This window comes from Bactrocera dorsalis, chromosome 6 (assembly GCF_023373825.1).
Source record: "Bactrocera dorsalis isolate Fly_Bdor chromosome 6, ASM2337382v1, whole genome shotgun sequence".
NCBI lineage: Eukaryota > Metazoa > Arthropoda > Insecta > Diptera > Tephritidae > Bactrocera > Bactrocera dorsalis.
In genome coordinates, this window is record NC_064308.1 from 17,468,826 (window position 1) to 17,490,952 (window position 22,127).

General features: G+C 37.1%; 2 protein-coding genes across 13 annotated transcripts in view; one reads left to right on the top strand and one right to left on the bottom strand.

Moving 5' to 3' along the window:
* Window positions 1-11,399, top strand: part of LOC105225491 (uncharacterized) — a 232,280-nt gene extending 220,881 nt beyond the window's left edge. For 10 of the 12 annotated variants that reach the window (XM_049460346.1, XM_049460344.1, XM_049460342.1 and 7 more), the window contains one exon: window positions 9,320-11,399. In XM_049460346.1, coding sequence (XP_049316303.1) covers window positions 9,320-10,645 — 1,326 coding nt within the window. In that variant the 3' untranslated portion in view covers window positions 10,646-11,399. Of the gene's footprint in view, window positions 1-6,242; window positions 6,548-9,319 lie in introns of those variants that run through there. The other 2 variants (XM_049460347.1, XR_007423230.1) reach the window with 2 other exon arrangements.
* A 6,731-nt stretch (window positions 11,400-18,130) lies between these two features.
* On the bottom strand, window positions 18,131-21,414 carry LOC125779298 (uncharacterized). Its single transcript, XM_049460565.1, has one exon. It carries the CDS (start codon window positions 21,394-21,396, stop codon window positions 19,879-19,881), a length of 1,518 nt encoding a protein of 505 aa, XP_049316522.1. The 5' UTR covers window positions 21,397-21,414; the 3' UTR covers window positions 18,131-19,878.
* Window positions 21,415-22,127: the final 713 nt, after the last annotated feature.

A 22,127-nucleotide genomic window follows, 5' to 3' on the forward strand; every position in this document is an offset into this window, starting at 1 on the left:
AATCGAAAAAATATATGGCAATAAAGTAAAAGAAAATAATGTAAATATAACGAAAATAAAACTTCCAAGGCGTCCGCCGAAGTTAATACTGGCAAACCTTAAAAAACACTTCATCAATAACTAATATGAAAAGTATGAAATATAATATTACGAACAAGATAATAAACCAAAAAAATTTAAATAATATATTAAAACTCAATAATTTTTTTAAATCACAATTTTTTTTTCAATATTTCTCCATTTATTGGTTGCACAGGTCGTACCCCACAGATGAATGCCATACATCCAAATCGGCTTTATGACCGCATTATATAAAAGCACTTTGTTGTCTAGGCTAAGTTTGGAGTTTTTATTTAAAAGCCAATTTGAATTTGCAACTCTAACCTTCATACATGTCATTTTACTAGAGATGTGTTTTCTCCACGTGAGGCTTCTATCTAGCTCAATACCAAGATATGTTACTTCGTTTGCTTGGGGTACTAAAATATTGTTTATTTTTACTGCCGGGTCTAAGCGAAAATGTAACATGCCTACATTTCTGTTCATTCACATTTATACGCCAGTTCGCTAGCCATTCTTCAACAGGACTTAAATGCTTCGCGAGTTTTCTTGATGCTAAAATGTGGCAATTGTTACGGCTCACTATAGCTGTATCATCCGCAAAAGTTGAAGTTAATAGATTGTTAGCTGTTGAAAGGTCTGCTGTATATATGATGTATAAAGTTGGGCCTAAAAGGATGCCCTGTGGTACACCAGCGCTTGTTTCATAAGATATGAAATCTCCTACTTTTACCATAAATTGTCTATTATTTAAATAAGACATGAGTTGTTGGAATAACTGCAGTCGAGGACAATGTGGAAGTGGTCACCATGGTACGCGATGAGCAAGATGGCCCCTGAAAATTTTCTGCGTAGCTGTTTAGTATCCATGATGATGTCTCCATAGTCACAGTCGCTTCGGTAAATGTCATGGATGATTCTTGACTTAAGAGGCATCCCACTAAGTTCCTCATGGAACACTTTCCTAAATCTTTCTTTTGGGAAAGTAATTGCTTCTGGACCATCAATAGGTATTCCATCAATGTATGTATGACACGTTTCGCTTCGTACGAATTCCGAATTCTTCTTCTTTACTGGCGTAGACATCGCTTACGCGATGTCGTTTAGTTTTCGTTGGTACTGTTTTTACGTGGTGGGTCCCAAACCCAGGGCACAACCCTGCGGAGGGAAGGTTTCGCCTTCTCACTTTAGCTCGCCTTCAAACAGATGTTCTTAGGCTACCCAGAGGATACTTGGTCAAAGACCGGAAGTCGTGAGCCGCTTGAGTCATATGTAAAAGAATCGTTTCTGGCCACTCACAAGTGAATGGCGATCAGAGAACTTTCCTCACTTGCGTGAACTTCTACACATGACTCCATCCTCCAATTGATGCATTGGTATTGTATTATTTTCGTGGAGGAAAAGAGACATCTTTGATAGTAATAATTTTTCAAATACTTTAGAAAGATAGAGAGAAGACTAATTGGTCTGTATGATGACGGCTGTGTTAAATCTTTCCCAAGTTTATCTATCAAGATAATCTGCGACTTTTTCCATGAAATTGGATAGTATCTGAAACTAAGAATTGCATTGAAGAGCAAAGAGAGTACCTCTACAGCAATAATTGGTAACTCAATTAGCATTTTTGGTGAAATATTATCATGTCCCGCCTTTGATGATTCCAATAATTTCAGAAGGTGAAGTCTTAAAAGACTCGAGCGACTCTTTAGCTGTGTTGCGTAAGATTGACAGCTTAAAGTTGTTCTTTGGCCAATTAGGTTGCAATACCTTTTATAGGTGATTTGCAAAACAATTAGCTGGTGGTTTCATGGAGTTTTGGGCTTTCCAAAGGAAATTTGGTTTGTTTGAATTTGGACACAGCTTCTTTATATACATTTCTGTGTTCATTTCTTCCTCACGTTTAAGCAATTTTTTTAGTGGAAGGGGAACGATTTATCTGCCACTCACGTCTTGCATGCCTTTTTTCATTTACAAGCTTTTCTATTTCTCTATTAGGGATTTTTCTGGGACCAAGGAGCTTGTAGTTTTTGTTTGGTGTTGCGAAGATAGCTGTGCTAGTCAATATCTCTTCCTGTATTTATTTTGTACTCAGTATTAATGTTTCTACTCACGCATATTTTATATTTTAGCCACTTCGTTTTATAAGGAGTTAGACCCACTTTTGGATTAACGAATATGGGTTGTTTACATAACTTTATTAATACAGGAGAGTGATCAGAAGAAAGATCAGCACATGTATCAGCAGTTATGTGCGATTTATCTATATTTTTGATTACAGCAAAATCAATTAAATCTGATATTTTCTTACGATCACTAGGCCAATATGTCGGCTTACCAGGAGATATTATTTCAAGGTTATTGCGCCTATTGATACAGCTGTCGTCCTTTCGGATTAATAAGACGTGAGCCCCAGTACCTGTGTTTTGCGTTGTAATCTCCACCTGCTAGAAATATTTGAGCTAGTGTTCCAAAGAAGTCTTTAAATTCGCTATCTGTAATTTTAAAACGAGGTGGACAGGTAAGGTTTAAGTCACAACCCCGATTTCTTAGTGATATTGTTGTAGCTTGTTACTGTGGTGTAGCATGAGATTCTAGAGCAATGTTTCCCAAAGTGGGCGATAACGCCCCCTTGTGGGCGCTGCAGGCGTCAAAGGGGGCGGTAAAAGATCCAGAAAGAAAATGGGGGCGTTGTGTAGAGGCCTGGGGGGTTATTTGTAATTTTATTTAGCAAGGAGGCCTCTTTGACAACGACTACATGAGCTCTCGACTCTCAACAACAACTTGTGAACATCAACTAATATGAATTAAAAGATTGCTCAGACTCGGTTCTATATTTCTCTCCGCGTAGTTCATATATCTGTCCTATTTTATTGAATATAGAAAAAATGAAAATCATGTCAATCGGTCGCTCCGTTTCATAACGGGGCATCACGACAGGATAGAATTTATAGAATACTAACTGTCAAACGTTTTGCTATTGCCATTGCCAAATCTGTATGTGGGCATTTGCTATCATAATATAATCATTTGCGCAAAGGTGTAGGGTCGGTAGGTTCGAGCTGATGTAGCGCATGCTGTGAGTTCTTGAAAAATTTATTTTATCACTTGCGAAATGACGTCGGGTAGGTAGCTGATGTAGCGCACGTTTTGAGCTTTTGAACTATGTATATTATCCGAAAAATTCCTTTGAGTAATAATTCTGTGCAAAGACGAATTGAGTGGCTGAAAACATTGAAGAATCATTGTGCGATCACCTGAAGACAAGCCAATTCTCAATTCAGCTCGATGAGTCCACTTTACCAACTAATGAAGCATTGTTGTTGTCTTACGTGAGGTTTATTAAAGATGGGAAAATATGTGAAGAACTATTATTTGCTAGAAATTTAGAGACCGATACAAAAGGCGAAACCATATTCAATATATTGGAAAAGTTTTGCGATGAGAAAGAGATTCCGGATGGCGCTCCGGCTATGATAGGGTGCCATAAAGGCTTAATAGCGCACTTAAAAAATAAAATTCCAGATGTCCTTGGTGTATATTGTGTTATTCATAGACAACATTTAGTTGCTAGAAACTTAAGTGAAAAGCTTTTTCAATCACTGCAATATGTCATCAAAGCAGTCAATAAAATCCGCAACAGTTCCTTGTATGATAGATTTTTTCATCAGCTTTGTGTTACTAATGACGAGGATTTCAATCGTTTGTTGTTTCATACTGAAGTTCGTTGGCTATCAAGAGGCAATTGTCTGAGTCGGTTCTACAACCTGTTTGACTCTGTTATAGAGTTCTTGGAAACTAAAGATACAGAATTTCAAGATAAGCTCATAACATCAAAGAATGATATAGCTTACATGACAGACCTGTATAAATTGTTCAACGACAGGAATCTCCAACTGCAATGCGATAAACTAAATTTAATTAAAACAAAAAACATCGTTGCTGCTTTCGCAGCCAAACTGATTCTACACAAAAAGAATCTGGGCAGACGAGAGTTTCACAATTTTCCGAATTTATCAGTATCATGCAGTAAAGACGAATTGTTTGCCTACTGCCAACATTGGAAAACCTCCACATTGACTTCACCGAACGATAACAGGACATTTTGAACTTGGAAATACCAGACTGGGTGTTGGATCCGTTTTCAAATGTCAACAAAGAATCGTTTGCTTGTTACCGAACGTGGCGACTTGCGACTGTTCTTTAGTAAATTGGAACCTGATATTAAAAAACTTATTAAACAGCATCAGATTCACCCCTCACATTAGTTTTTATATATGGATCGATTATTTTAGTTTTATTTTCAATAAAAACTCTCTATTTTAATACTACAGTCCACGAAATAATTAATCCTATTTTATTCGTCTTCTAATTTCATATGATTATTTTTTATGTTATTTATTAATGGAATCAACATCGAGGATTATTTACACAATATTTAAAAACAAAAATTACTACTTATTAGTAAAATAATTCAAAAATTTAATTCACTTGTTACGAAAAAAGTATAGCGTACAAACAAATATTTCATATTATATCAAACTTATTCGAAGTGTTAATAACTTATATGGTTACCGTTAGCCAAAATAACGCTGTTTATGCGCCTCGGCATGGATTCAATTAGAGAGCGAAGGGTGGAATTGGGTATTTTCTTCAATTCGGCTTCAATGCACTTCCTTAGATCTCTAACAGTATCAAATTGTCGACCACCGGAATAAACTTACTGCGAAAGTATTCCCCAGAGATTTTCCATGGGGTGTAAGTCGGGACTTATAGCGGGCCAGTCCATTAATGCTATATATCTGTCCATAAAGAAACGTTTTGTTGCAGCTGCATTGTGTATCGCGGCGTTATCTTGCTGAAAAATTCCCGGTTCCTCACAAAATCGTTCGAAAAAATCTATTAAGGCGTTGTCTAACAGTTCACTATAACTTATAGAATTTATTTTATACGTTACAAAACAAATTGGGGTTACACCATTGTATCCGAAAGCCCCCCATACCATAAGAGATTACCCCTTGAAATTTCTCGAATGCCTTGTTTATAGTGGTCGTCGAATATCTCTTCAATATTTGTCATTGCCATCGGGGCCATCTAAATGAAAATTTTTTTCAACACTAAAAACCACTTTTTTCCACTTGTCGTCCCACAATTAATGCTTTTGGGCATATTGCATCCTTGCAGTTTTGTGCCGAGGGAGCAACTTAGGCTTAGGCGCTCGTTTGGCATACTAGATGTTACTATTCTCTTTTAAAATCTACTGAACTCGACGGGTGGACATTTCAAGATTTAGTTGAAGCCTAATTTTTGCTGGAGAAATGTTTTTACTGACTGCCAAATGCTTTATTTGCTGTTTCAACCGTTCATCAACCTTTGGAGGACGTCCATTTCTTTTTGTTGTACTATAAATTTCGGTATTTTTTAAAACGGAACATATTGTTTTCTTGTTGCGATGGAATATTTCAGCTATATCCCTTATTGCAGCTCCACACTTCCGCATCGTTTGAATTTTAGAACGCCCAACAAGCGATGACTGGGTTCCGCGAGGCATTTCTAAATTAGTTATTAAATTAAGCTCGTTAGGATGGATAAATATTTTTTTAATAATTTATTTAAAACAAACTTACTTTAAAAATCCTTAAAAATACAGAGTAAATATAACGTCTTGTCGATACCGAATACTTTTCCTTATTGTACGCTATAATTATTTCGCTCTGAATGTACAAGTGCGCAAATTAAACAGAAAGTAATGGTACTACAAAAGTACCGGTGCCACTAATAAGTTCTGATCAACAATGAACAAATAGGTCGCAATTGCTTACATGCAATCATTTTCAAAAAAAAGCTTGTAAACTTCCTTAAATTCCTTTTTTTACTTTGTACACTATACTTATTTCGGTGACTGTATAAAGTTGTGTTTCAATAATCATTCTTATTGGCAGGTGGAGCCCGTAAGAGTTAACTTGAAACCTAAGCGCCGTTGTATGTTACCAACTGCGCTCAGGTTTCAAGTTGCTGGTTATAGTAAAAGTTTCGTTTAGAATTCTCCGTTGATATACATTTACGAGGTGTGTTCAAAAAGTATCGCGAATTTTGAATTTTCGCTGGTTACGTACATATATATTGGAATTTCGAATTTTTTGTGGTGTTATGTTGGTACTCATGTCTTTCACTTATGCCGACAAGCTCGGCCATTTTGAATGTTCATTTAATTGTTGACAGTTGCTTTAGCTTGCACGTGTTTTGAATCGTCTTCGATTTTTACCTATCAAAAAAATTGCGCCACGATAACGCCCCTGCTCACACATCGTTGCTTGTGCGCGACTTTTTGGCCAAAAACAACACACTAATCATGCCGCAGCCACCGTATTCCCGAGATCTGGCCCCCTGTGACTTTTTCTTGTTCCCTAAACTGAAGAAGCCCATGAAAGGACGACGTTACGTTTCTCTTGACGAGATAAAGACGGCATCGAAGGAGGAGCTGAAGAAGGTAAAAAAAATGATTTTTTGAAGTACTTCGAAGATTGGAAAAACCGTTGGCACAAGTGTATAATATCTCATGGGGATTACTTTGAAGGGGACAAAATAGATATTCATGAATAAATAAATAATTTTGAAAAAACACAAAATTCGCGGTACTTTTTGAACACACCTCGTATAGGTCACAATAATTAATTTGAAGTTATAGTGTTTTTTAAATAGGTGAAAAAATGGGGGCGCTAAAAAAATATTTATTCTCAAACTGAGCGGTAGACAAAATAAGTTTGGGAACCACTGTTCTAGAGAATAGTGGTTTAAACGATTTCTAATCAACACTGCCGTGCCACCATGCGCTTTTCCATCCGAATGATTTGTAACATAGAGTCTAAGCCCCGGTATATTGAAATTATTTTTATTTGTAAGATGAGTTTCTGCTATAAGCATTACATCTATATTCTTTTCAGACAGAAATCTGATAATGTTTGAATTATGTTGGATATTATCAATAGCATTCCATATCCAGATATTTAGTAAGATCATTTTTTACTTTTTTGTTTTTAAATTTTGCAGCATTTGATTTTGTGATTTCATTAAATCTTGGATCATGTTATGCATGATGTGTAAGATTTATAATCATACTTTCAATACCTCCAGTCATCCTCCATATTGTCTTGTCTTGTCAGCATACCAATAAAAATGTCAAACTTTACAAAAAAAGTGTGAGTTTCCAGATTACAACAATAGTGTTGTCAAATGCCGGAATATAAAGGCATTTAGTTATCTGTGACACCCATTAAACTATATAAGAGCGATCGGGTTACGATGGATGGAAATAATATTTCGTATAAAAAAATTTTAAGAGAGTTTTGTGATGACGGGACTCGGTATCTTCTAAAACTAAACGAAATAGATATAGGATTATAAATGCTCAGGATGACGAGAAAAGTTGAAATCCGGTTGACTATCTGTCTGTCCGTCCCTCCGTCCGTCCGTGCATGCTGTAACTTGTGTAAAATTGACATATCTCGATGAAACTTGGTATGTTGCTTCCTTAGTACAAAAAATCGAGTTTGTAGATGGGCGCAATCGAACCACTGCCACTCCCACAAATCGCCATTAATCGAAAATACATAAAGTGTCATAACTAAGCACTAAATTATAAAACTTTAATTTAACTTTTAATTTTTAATTACAGAGGATCGTAGTAGCAAAGGGCACTTGCGGAAAATTTTTTTTGAAAAAGTGGGAATGGCTCCGCCCTTTAACAAGTTTAATGTACATGACGCCTAAACCACTTAAGTGACAAATTCGCAGAGCACGAATCTTATAAGAACTTCTACCGGCAGTGTAAAAATGGATGAAATGGGAGAATGACTCCGCTCACTCCCCATATAACGGTACTGTTAAAAACTACTAAAAGCTTGATAAATCAATAACTATATACATACGTCTGGGACATCAAATTTTACTATCGAGATGGTATGAGAGCCAGTGTGAAAATTGGACGATGGGCGTGGCACCGGCCACTTTTTGGTGAAATCCCATATCTCGGGACCCGTCCGACCGATTTTGACAAAATTTAGTACGTAGATCGGATAACAACCACGCCCACTTCCCATACAGCACAATTTTAAATTCCACTTGATTCGTCATAAATCAAGAAGCTGGTCAAAGCTGGATAAAACTTTGCACGAATAATGTCTTTAGTGCGTGGCACCTTATAACCAAAAAGTTTTTAAATCCAATAAAAACTGTTCAAGCCCTAAGGTACCGAATATTTAGACCCTGGTACTTATAGTTGACTTTTGATCGAAAAAGTTGGACAATGTGTGATATATATAACTGAAATTAAAAGATAATCCTTCTCTTATAATGGCATGTTTGTATGTCAAAAATGGGTTGACCAATACTACCTTTAGCCCCTATACACTCAATATAAAGATTTTCGAACTTCCGGGTGACTTTGTAATTCATATAGCAGCCAATATATGAATTATCCCAATGAAAATAAGAGAGCGTGTTTTATTCATAACAGTGTTATTCCCTATATAACTAATATCAGTATTTTTAAACATCCGGCTGACTTTACTTTATATGATTGGTTTTACACCTTAAAGTAAATAGTTCCCTGACTTTGATTTTTGCAAGTTGTTAGAGTATAAAATGTTCGGTTGCACCCGAACTTAGCTCTTCCTTATTCTTTTATAAATTTTATAACTCGGACTAATTATAATTTGCAAAACTAATGGTATTGTAGGAAATTTTCTACTCTGAATTGTTTCTTATTCTTTTATTTTTTTTTTGTTTTTTGATATATATTTTTTCATTTTAAATTTCCTACAAAATAATAAGAAATAAACATAGACCATTTTTGTACAGCAGTTGAAACTTGAAATGTTTTTTTATCCAGTTATATAACTTAAAAGCACTAATAAGAATTTCTTAAAATAATCAAACATTAATTTCCTTTACGATGTACGGTTTACGAAAAAATCTTTAGAGACCATTTTGTAGAGCACATAATTTCCTACCAATTATATGAAACGCGATATTTTTTCAAGTTATTCGAAGCGAGGTATGATACTCATAAGTATTTGTACAGATTTTCTTAGAGGTGTCTAAGAACCTATTTTGCAGAGTACCGAGCAAGCAAAAATATTCTTGTTTTACCGTCTCTTTTTATTTTTTTATATATAAAATGCAATATATTTGTAATATCATGATATCTAAAGAAATGCTCCTATTTTGCGATGTTTAAAATTTACATTTTTTACCGTTTTAGATTAATATAAGTCAACGTGAATATGTTACAAAGTATCGGGAATATTTGCGGCGGGTGCACGATCGCAAGCGACGAGAGCTAGCTCAATTAACATATGCTATTAGAAACAAAGTTGAGCAGGAATTAGAAAGCGCCCCTTTACGTATAGTCAGCATCGCTCCGAATGTCACGAAGTACGATACTTATTTGCGTCAAAAACGTAACACTCAAACTTTTCTGAACAACTTTCCCCATACAAAACATGAGGTAACCGATGCTGAAACTGTATCTAATAATTTCGTATTACCACGTCAGCAGCGGAACAATAACCGAAAGTTTCGGCAAAAACAAACTACTATGATTTTACATTTTGCTCTGGAGACAAACGCTGCTCAGTTGCAACCCGGCGATGTCGAAGAGGCCAACATTCGGCTTATGGTAATACACAGCTCGGCTTTAGCAGTCAAGCCCAATAAAAGAAAACAGAAATCTAAAAATCGGTCATGTGGCAGCAGCGTAGAAAAAAGTGGTAAGGGCCATGCTAACACCACGGCGGCCAATGATAAACAGAAACATCTGTTAAATTTGAAGGTATATCAACGTTTGGGAAACGGTAAACGCGTGTGTCTCGATAGCTCTAAAGTGAACATCGAGATAGATCACAGCCGCAAATATGATACTCATAGCCAATGGGTGCAGTTTGATGTGACAAAAGCTGTAGAGACATGGTTACGCGAGGAGCGGTCTAATCTGGGTCTGGAAGTGCAGTGTGATAATTGCCAACGTGTTGGTGCCCGTATATTAAACGACATGTCGTCACCCACTAATGTAGACGATGTGGACGCCGATGGTGCACAACTAATGCCAATTTTGAACATAATTGGTCATCTTGGTGTGTCATACAAGGAAATCAGATCCAACAAACATTCCAATTCCGTTGAGAAGTCACGTCACTATCATAACGTGGCCACATTTTTAAATGGCCAACAACGTCCCAGCGGTGCTATTGACAAACTTTCTTGTCATAAATTCAATCAACGTTGCTGTCGGCACACAATGGAAGTAATATTCAAGGAAATCAAAGGTTTTGAATTTATTATTCAGCCAAAGGTATTCGATGCTGGATATTGTCATGGCCGTTGTCCACCGCGATATAATCCGGCTCACCATCACGCCATGTTGCAGAGTCTAATATGGAAGCAAAATCGTGAACGCGCACCTCGCCCCTGTTGTGCGCCTTCTAAACTAGTCGAACTCGAAGTATTGCATGTGGACGAGAAAGACAGTGAAAAACTGAAGATCTCCACGTGGACAGACATGCGAGTGGTCGAATGTGCTTGCTCATGAATGTCAAAGACACTACAGCGATTCCGTTTCTGCTATTTCTCCAGCAATAACTGTCTATTGGCCGATAAGACAATAATTGTGTGATAGCGAGATGAGTTCTATAGTATTTAATATTGCTTATTTATTTATACAATACATATACGCTTACATATAAGCGGACACAAGCCTACCTAACATGAACGTTAAATATATTTATTTACTCATGTGAAATCAAATATACATTTATATAATTAATTTTTTATACAAAAGTTGTTTTTACATTATTTAAGTTTTCGTCTTAAGGTAACATGTATTTCGTTGCTTTAGTTTGCAAACGCGCATAGTATTACTATTTTCACTTTAATCAAAATTGAGAATTGTATTCGTACGCAGATAACACAACTAAAAACAGATCATTACCAAAAACTTTGGCGGAATGCCGTTCTTACATGTTGTTATGGAAAGGTATTCAAATGTGATATGTAAATAAATAAATAATATATAATTAAAATGATTTTAACAAGTAATTTAAGTTTGAACAAAAGCCAATACCAATGAGCTCACGTTTTGCTTCATTTTCACAAATTTATTTTTCGCATAAAAAATTAAAATAAATGGTTTAAGGACGTTCGCATACTAAGCTAACGATATTTTAATGTACATGTATAGTCATGACCGTTGTTAAGTCAAACAAACAGCCTGAAATTCCAGTGCGTTGGCTGTATGCTTGAAAAAAATAAAATATGTAGTTTTACTGACATACTCGTATAGTATACATATGTAATTTTTGATTTTATGCCCCACATGCACTTTTTCTCAGGGTGAAACTAATATACTATATGTCAGACATATTTGTATCCCATATTTTATATTTCTCGGAAATATAGTATAACTTTTTAGACAACGACAAACCCTAATAATAATAAAATAAAATTATAATATTTTCCGTAAACTTTTTCATTTGTTACATAAATTGGCATATTGAAAGTTAGAAAGATAATTAATAACGGGTGATTTTTTTGAGGTTAGGATTTTCATGCATTAGTATTTGACAGATCACGTGGGATTTCAGACATGGTGTCAAAGAGAAAGATGCTCAGTATGCTTTGACATTTCATCATGAATAGACTTACTAACGAGCAACGCTTGCAAATCATTGAATTTTATTACCAAAATCAGTGTTCGGTTCGAAATGTGTTTATCGACAAATTTTGTTCAGCGATGAGGCTCATTTCTGGTTGAATGGCTACGTAAATAAGCAAAATTGCCGCATTTGGGGTGAAGAGCAACCAGAAGCCGTTCAAGAACTGCCCATGCATCCCGAAAAATGCACTGTTTGGTGTGGTTTGTACGCTGGTGGAATCATTGGACCGTATTTTTTCAAAGATGCTGTTGGACGCAACGTTACGGTGAATGGCGATCGCTATCGTTCGATGCTAACAAACTTTTTGTTGCCAAAAATGGAAGAACTGAACTTGGTTGACATGTGGTTTCAACAAGATGGCGCTACATGCCACACAGCTCGCGATTCTATGGCCATTTTGAGGGAAAACTTCGGACAACAATTCATCTCAAGAAATGGACCCGTAAGTTGGCCACCAAGATCATGCGATTTAACGCCTTTAGACTATTTTTTGTGGGGCTACGTCAAGTCTAAAGTCTACAGAAATAAGCCAGCAACTATTCCAGCTTTGGAAGACAACATTTCCGAAGAAATTCGGGCTATTCCGGCCGAAATGCTCGAAAAAGTTGCCCAAAATTGGACTTTCCGAATGGACCACCTAAGACGCAGCCGCGGTCAACATTTAAATGAAATTATCTTCAAAAAGTAAATGTCATGAACCAATCTAACGTTTCAAATAAAGAACCGATGAGATTTTGCAAATTTTATGCGTTTTTTTTTTTTTTAAAAGTTATCAAGCTCTTAAAAAATCACCCTTTATATAAAAATGAAATGGTGTATAGTTGTTATATATATATTTACTCCTGATTGTAATTAGTTATTTCCATTTAAAAAAAAAAACTGGAATATACATGCATGAATGGTAAGTTATACTATACAATATTAAGGACTGATAGAGCGCAAACGTACAAATTTTGTGGGAGTTAAGTGAAGGTAAAGTCCTCGGATATAATAACACTGACCTTAATCAAAAGTGTTCAAATGCATTACAATGTATGAATCTTTTTCTTTACTGGCGTAGACACTGCTTACGCGATTATAGCCGAGTTAACAGCAAGGCTGTCGTTTAGTTTTCATTGGGACTGTTTTTACGTGGTGGGTCCCAAACCCAGCGCACAACCCTGCGGAGGAAAGGTTTCGCCTTCTCACTTTAGCTCGCCTACAAACGGATGTTCTTAGGCTACCCAGAGGATACTTGGTCAAAGATCGGAAGTCGTGAGCTGCTTGAGTCATATGTAAATGAATCGTTTCTGGTCACTCCCAAGTGAATGGTGTTAAGTTTCCTCACTTGCGTGAACTTCTACACATGACTCCATCCTCCCACAATGTATGAATACTGAAAATAAAAAGAGTACAAGAAGAAATCTCATTTGTCGATATTTTTTTTCTAGGTTGGTATGACTATCTGTACCAAATTTCAAATCAAGATAACCATTAGTATTTGGTATACGCTTGTCTTTCTGAAATACATGAAGTGTATTCGGCGATTTTTAAGTTGAGTGAAATCATTCAATAATGAAGTTCCATTAAGTTTTTTGTGTGGAATCAAATTTCTGGGTTTCGCACCACGACAATGCACCGTTGTAGACTGCACTGATTCTTCTGGAATTTTTCGTAAAATTTTTAACTAATATTGTGCCGCAACAACCGTTTGAAGTCAATTGAAGACCTTAAACTAGAATCCCTTCCCGCATTGAAAGCTATTCTGGAACTTTACTTTAACAACTGTTTCGAGAATTGGGAAAAAAAGTTGGCACAAGTGGATTTACAGGAACGAAATATATTTTGAAGAATACAATAAAAATTTTAGAATTAGATATGAACAAAGTCTTACTATTTATTGCCCATAGTTTTAAGTAGATGTTAATTTATTACTATTTAGTATGAACTACTTCGCATCCACAACACTTCCTCTCGCATTTTCGCATTTATTAAGTTTTGGATAGAAATCTATCCCCATTAGTAATTTCCGATATCCTTCATATCAAAATGTTGCGGCGGGATCTTCTTTGATGTTTTAAATCATTTGTCGTTGTTGGATGCTAAAAACATATCATCTAATGTATGTATTGTCCAACATAATGTTGTCACCTTGGATCAAATTTCGTTGTCAAAAGCGTATTTGGGCAAGGGTTTTACCATATAATTTATTAAGAGATACCGGCCATCCCGTTTAGGATTCATTGTTACAACTGACATTTTAAAATATACTCTAAATTTTTACAAATTAACAATTTTATTTTTCCTATCATCAGTAAAAATTTCCCTTATTAACCTCCAAATAAAGTCACCCACCATGCGTTCAGGATACTGGCCTTGGTAACGTATTTCAAATTCCATTATATCTTGATACAAGTGTTTTCCTTGTTCTTCTGAATAAGCTCCCATATTATCTTTAAATTTATGTAAATGAGAATGTAACATGTCCATATTTAGAAAAATTATACATTCGATGATGGAGATATTCTTCATAATTGTCAGCTCCATGGCTTCCTAGAAAACCGCTCATTAAGGAATTGTTAAGTAACTTGGGGAAAATATCACATTCTATATTTTTTTATTAGAGTTAGAACAACTTACAAAAAAATTATTCAAGTATTTGAAAAATATTCACCTGGGCTTCTTCTTCTTCTTTACTGGCGTAGACACCGCTTACGCGATTATAGCCGAGTCAACAACAGCGGGACAGTCGTTTCTTCTTTTCGCTATGTGGCGCCAATTGGATATTCCAAGCGAAGCCAAGTCCTTCTCCATTTGGTCCTTCCAACGGAGTGGAGGTCTTCCTCTTCCTCTGCTTTCCACGACGGGTACTGCGTCGAATACTTTCAGAGCTGGAGTGTTTTCATCCATCCGGACAACATGACCTAGCCAGCGTAGCCGCTGTCTTTTACTTCGCTGAACTATGTCAATGTCGTCATATATCTCATCTCCATCGAATGCGATATTCGTCGTGGCCAGTGCGCAAAGGACCATAAATCTTTCGCAGAACTTTTCTCTCGAAAACTCGCAACGTCGTCTCATCGGTTGTTGTCTTCGTCCAAGCCTTTGCACCATTTAGCAGGACGGGAATTATGAGCGACTTATAGAGTTTGGCTTTTGTTCGTCGAGAGGGGACTTTACTTTTCAATTGCCTACTCAGTCCGAAGTAGCACCTGTTGGCAAGAGTAATCCTGCGTTGGATTTCTAGGCTAGACGAAATTATCTACAACTTTAGTTATGACAGTCAACAATGACGTGAGAGCCAAGTGTCGAATGCGACGACTGTTTGTTTGATGACAGGAGATATTTCGTCTTGCCCTCGCTCACTGCCAGACCCATTTGCGTTGCTTCCTTGTTCAGTCTGGAGAAAGCAGAACTAACGGTGCGGGTGTTGAGACCGATGATATCAATATCATCGGCATACGCCAGCAGCTGTACACTCTTATAAAAGATTGTACCTGCTCGATTAAGTTCTGCAGCTCGAACTATTTTCTCCAGCAGCAGATTGAAAAAGTCGCACGATAGGTAGTCGCCTTGTCTGAAACCTCGTTTGGTATTGAACGGCTCGCAGAGGTCCTTCCCGATCCTGACGGAGCTTTTCGTGTTGCTCAACGTCAGTTTACACAGCCGTATTAGTTTTGCGGGGATACCAAATTCAGACATCGCGGCATAAAGGCAGCTCCTTTTCGTGCTGTCGAAAGCAGCTTTGAAATCGACGAATAGGTGGTGCGTGTCGATTCTCCTTTCACGGGTCTTTTCCATGATTTGGCGTATCTGGAATATCTGGTCGGTTGTTGATTTTCCAGGTCTAAAGCCACACTGATAAGGTCCAATCAGTTTGTTGACGGTGGGCTTTAATCTTTCACAAAATACCCTCGATAGAACCTTGTACGCGTTGTAGACGAGGCTTATCTCACGGTAGTTGGCGCAGACTGTGGGGTTTCCTTTTTTATAGATTGGGCATATCACACTTAAATTCCAATCGTTGGGCATGCTTTGGTCCGACCATATTTTGCAAAGAAGCATATGCATGCGTACCAGCTGTTCTTTTGCACTTTCCGAAAACCAATGGTTTCGGTTGCAGCTGTACGTAAGGAGTTTGAAATTTCGTCCGATAGTTCCCTTATACCGAGTTGCTGACGAGTGCTCTCAGAGAGCAGGAGTGCAAGCCGAGTAGAAAATCGTTCGGCTGTCTGTTGTGATTGCAGCTTCTCGACGTCGAACCTTCCTTGTGTTTGTTGGCGTGCGTTTTTTGCTGCACAGAGGCGAGTGCGAATCTTGTCTGCAACAAGATAGTGGTCCGAGTCGATGTTAGGACCTCGGAGCGCACGCACATCTAAAACACTGGAGACGTGTCTTCCGTATATCACAACATGATCGATCTGGTTGGTGGTTTTTCGATCCAGAGACAGACAGGTAGCTTGATGTATCTTCTTATGCTGGAATCTAGTACTACAGATAACCATATTTCGGGCCCCGGCGAAGTCGATCAGCCTCAACCCATTTGGGGATGTTTCCTCATGGAGGCTGAATTTACCGACCGTAGTGTCAAAGATACCTTCTTTGCCCACCCTGGCGTTGAAGTCGCCAAGCACGATTTTGACATCGTGGCGGGGCATCTTTCATAAGTGCGCTCCAAGCACTCATAAAAGGCATCTTTGGTCGCATCGTCCTTCTCTTCCGTCGGGGCGTGGGCGCAAATTAGCGATATGTTGAAGAACCTCGCTTTGATACGGATTGTGGCTAGACGTTCATTCTCCGGAGTGAATGATAGTACTCGGCGACGGAGTCTCTCTCCCACCACGAAACCAACACCAAACTTGCGCTCCTTTGGGGGGGGCGTGGGCGCAAATTAGCGATATGTTGAAGAACCTCGCTTTGATACGGATTGTGGCTAGACGTTCATTCTCCGGAGTGAATGATAGTACTCGGCGACGGAGTCTCTCTCCCACCACGAATCCAACACCAAACTTGCGCTCCTTTATATGGCCACTGTAGTAAATGCCACAAGGACCTACTCGTCTCTGTCCTTGTCCCGTCCATCGCATTTCTTGGACGGCGGTGATGTCAGCCTTTATTTTCACGAGGGCATCAACCAGCTGGGCAGCGGCACCTTCCCAATTAAGGGACCGGACATTCCAGGTGCATGCCCTCAAATCATAGTCCTTAATTCGTTTGCCATGGTCGTCATCAAAAGGGGGGTCACTCATCCGAGGCTTGTTGTTTCCTTTCATTGGGGGTGTTTTTTACGTGGCGGGTCCCAAGCCCAGCGCACAACCCTAAGTGGGGAATATTTCGCCTTCTCACGTTAGCTCGCCTTCAAACGGATGTTCCTTGGCTACCCAGAGTATACTTGGTCAAAGACCGGAAGTCGTGAGCTGCTTGAGTCATATGTAAAAGAATCGTTTCGGGCCACTCCCAAGTGAATGGCGATCAGAGAACTTTCCCCACTTGCGTGAACTTCTACACATGACTCCATCCTCCAAAAACAGTTATAATTATTATAAAACTCGCCATTCAGAATACATGACACATGTGGAGCCAATTTTTTGTTCTGAGTTTTAAGTGGTAAAGGGTGATTTTTTAAGAGCTTGATAACTTTTAAAAAAAAAAAACGCATAAAATTTGCAAAATCTCATCGGTTCTTTATTTGAAACGTTAGATTGGTTCATGACATTTACTTTTTGAAGATAATTTCATTTAAATGTTGACCGCGGCTGCGTCTTAGGTGGTCCATTCGGAAAGTCCAATTTTGGGCAACTTTTTCGAGCATTTCGGCCGGAATAGCCCGAATTTCTTCGGAAATGTTGTCTTCCAAAGCTGGAATAGTTGCTGGCTTATTTCTGTAGACTTTAGACTTGACGTAGCCCCACAAAAAATAGTCTAAAGGCGTTAAATCGCATGATCTTGGTGGCCAACTTACGGGTCCATTTCTTGAGATGAATTGTTGTCCGAAGTTTTCCCTCAAAATGGCCATAGAATCGCGAGCTGTGTGGCATGTAGCGCCATCTTGTTGAAACCACATGTCAACCAAGTTCAGTTCTTCCATTTTTGGCAACAAAAAGTTTGTTAGCATCGAACGATAGCGATCGCCATTCACCGTAACGTTGCGTCCAACAGCATCTTTGAAAAAATACGGTCCAATGATTCCACCAGCGTACAAACCACACCAAACAGTGCATTTTTCGGGATGCATGGGCAGTTCTTGAACGGCTTCTGGTTGCTCTTCACCCCAAATGCGGCAATTTTGCTTATTTACGTAGCCATTCAACCAGAAATGAGCCTCATCGCTGAACAAAATTTGTCGATAAACACATTTCGAACCGAACACTGATTTTGGTAATAAAATTCAATGATTTGCAAGCGTTGCTCGTTAGTAAGTCTATTCATGATGAAATGTCAAAGCATACTGAGCATCTTTCTCTTTGACACCATGTCTGAAATCCCACGTGATCTGTCAAATACTAATGCATGAAAATCCTAACCTCAAAAAAATCACCCGTTATATTGATGTTTATATTTTCACTTGAATCATTTTTCTTTCTAATTTTAATAAATTCGCCGCGAGTCAGCGTCTCGTAAATAAATTTATGAAACACATTATTTCTCAATTTGCAAATATACATATACTGTCCTACACAACGTACCTACTCTTCCCTCACTTTGAACGGCAACCGCATGTGAAGATATTAAATGGGTGTCAAATCTTTATAATTTATTAAAAAGCAAGCCCAGCCCTATTTCCGTCTGATGTAGGGAAAACCACGCGAGAAATGAAATAAGGTTGAAATAAAAAAACATGAGCTGTTACTTCTTCCTTTATTGCGTTGAATCTTAAGACTGACTTAATTTTACATTGCTTATTAGTTTACTTACTACTTATCCTAATGCTAACTGTACTAACATTCTTTGTTTCGCCTCTAATATTAGGATTAACTATTTTAGCATTCCTTATTAGCTTGTTTACTTATATGTATATAAATACATACATACATATATACTAGTGGATCCGGCCACGCGTTGCTGTGGTATACAACTATTCAACACAGTGAAAATTTTATTGACAAAAAAAGGCGAAAACGTTTTTGTCGATATAAATGCTCCTAATTACGGCATATTAAGGTAGATTGATGAATATACGCATATTACAGTGAATCAAAAGTTAGACGGAATGAAGAATTATTAACAAATCGTAAATAAAGCTTTTATTTTTCATATTCACTTTTCAAATGATAGAATTTTTGTACCGTTTTTTTGTTATTAATGCTTTTCTGAAACACTCAATTGGCCCCAATTCCGTGCTAAAATTTTGTCAAAATCCTAATTCCGTGCTAAAGTGATCCTTATTCCGTGCTACATTAGAAAAAGTTCTTATTTCAACTATTCCTAGCAATTTGTAAGTAAAACTTACACAGTTTATACGTGGAACACAAGGAAACATTTTTATTCACATAAATAAAATAACTTCAAATATTTTAATGACATTATTTGTCAGCTATGCATTTGATGCGATATATACACATAAAATAATAAGTATTTAGTTAGTAAAACTGTATACATTCAATTACTTGTACGTGAAATAAAATAATTTCAATTACATTAATATACATAAAGTCAGTTCAATATTAAATTTTAGTTTATTACATATCAGGTATTGAAAATATTCCTCTCTTATTTATAGGCTGAGGTAAATTAATTTTTTTAACTACTTCATCGGCGTCGTATTCTAAAATATCTTCTTTTTCTGGCCAACGCCAGTTAGATCCACTCATTGTCATGGTTTTCATTTGAAATTTTTCTGGATTCCCATTAGTAATTTTTAACACCAGCCCAAGAAATTTCTCGCCTTCATACCTTACTACAACATAGTCTCCTGGATTAAAACTATTATTAATGTTCCGTTTTACTTTCACCTTTGAACCTTGCTTTTCTTTCTTTTTTAAAATTATCTTTTCTTTCTTAATCTTTTTTTCTTCATCCAAGCGTCGCTGATACTCAATGTATTCAGAAGCAGTGGCGACAGTTGGGGTTAATTTTTTCATGACAAATTTTTTGTTCGGCGTTGGTTTTTGAAAGGCGTTGGAAATTCAGATTATTTTATTTCTATTGCATTAACTTTGCTTTTTGGTGGAGTTCTCGAATTAATATTAACCACGTCTACATTGCCATTCGCCTCCCTAGGGGGCAACTGAGGTCTTGGTGGATGGTTGACAGTTGTTGGGATATCTTCGAAGTTAATGGCTTGAGCTACTGGGCAAGGTACACTGTCCAATATATGTACTACTTTACGCTGCTTGGACTTCACGGCACAAGATGAAGTTGAGCTGCTCAAATTATGTTTGTTAACTAATTCTTCATTGAAATCTATGAAATCAATACTCATGTTTTCGATATCCAATAAACAGTCGTTGTTAGCTAAAATACTCGTAATATTAAGATCGGAATTAGAAATACTTGCAATGCAGCTGCTTGTTTGCTCATTCTTAACACTTCTCAAAAAGTAAAATAAGTTTTCGTCCTTAACATCACCTTTCCAAGTTCCGCTGCACTCAATAAACAGTTTAAGCTTTTCAGCCGGCAACCTTTTCTCAAAACTTTGTAAAAATTCTTCGGAATTAGTTTCAAGTGTTTTTGTTGCTTCATAGTTCTCTGAAATTTCTGCGATATTCATGTTTGGTACTCTGATTATATTGGATGTGTCTCTGATGTCAGGTTTTAAAATTTTATTGTAAGCCACTGCATCTTCATTAAACGGAAATATGCCACAAGCCTTAAAACCGTTTTGTAGTATATCAGAAGTGATTGTAGATTGTATGTATTTCTGAACAATAGGTCCGAAATCTTCCCGTTTTATTCTTTGTCCATTATTTAGCATTCTCCAATTTTGTATTTGCTTTCTCCAGTCATTTTTTAAACTATGAAATACTGCAACATCCATTGATTGCAGCAAGTGTGTCGAGTTTGGAAGAAGCGCTATAAGTATGATTCCTTGCTTCTTGCAAAACTCAATAAGATGCAGCGACAAATGTGACGTGTGCCCATCCAAAAATAGTACGATTGGGAGTTGTATATTTTCTTTCAGGATGAAGGGATAAAAGACATTTGTTATATATTCATAAAATGTTTCACAGGTCATCCAGCCTGAATCCGACTTTCCAATAGCCCAATCAGAAGGAAATTTGGAAAGTATGTTGGTTGGAAGTCTTTTGTATGGAAAGAGAGCAAAAGTTGGCATCATTTTACCGGAAGCGGAAGCTCCTATGCATAATGTAAAACATTCTTTATCATCATTGCCAGATCTGAAGTATACATGCTTTGAACCGCGTTTTGTCAAAACTGCTTGACCTTTTGGACAAAGAAAAAACGCGGACTCATCACAGTTGAAGATTCGTGTTGAATCTTCTAAAACATCGAGACAATTGTTATTTTCCAAGTATTGATATACTCTTTTAAACCAACTTCTTATGGAAGATTCTGTTACCGATGCACGAGAAACTGTTAAGGATTGCGAAACACGTTGACTCACTGTGGGATTTCTTTTCAAAAACCCTTGCAACCACTTTCTGTCTGGTATATTATTTTTAAAAGAATTCGGCCGATTTAGTTCCATAACCAAGTTAGTAACGCAGTTTACAAGTCGATATTTTGTTACTGGAAAGCCTATTTCCGCCAGATAACAAACCCATTTGACAATAAAACTTTCTTCTTCTGTCGTTAGCACAGCTGAAGCTCCTGGGCAGCCTTTTGAATACTTGTACATATTTAATTTTGTCCAGTAGAGTTTGCTTCGGAACAGGATATACCTTTGAAGCCTTGTAACATGTCATCCGATTGCTTTTTATTGCTTCAAGAGCTAAATTTAATGATTCCTGTGTAAATTTTGGCATGATGGCGGCACTCAAATTTCTGTTAAAATGAATTGAAACGTAATTAGAAACACACCGTTCCCAACTGCGGCCTATAGAACGGAATTAGGCACAAAATTAAAAACTGAAGCCTATTTTCGTGCTACATGTTTTTATAAATATTAAGCAGGGAGTTCCCGAAATATTTGATGTAAACTGTTTTGTAACTAATTTAAATTCCACCAATGAAGAATCATCGCAAATAAAGTCTTGTTAATCCAATAACATAGCTTTAGAAAAAGTAAGCCTCTGAATTGTGTTTACTTATTTTAAGCTCATTTATGAAATTTCATACGCAAAAAATAAGCTTTTTCCTCAAAAAACGATAGGACGGAAATTGATCTTTAAACAATTTATTGAGTTTACTTTAAGCTAAGAATTTAAATATATATTAAAACTCAATTTTCAACCCCAAAACAAAGTAAAACGAAATATG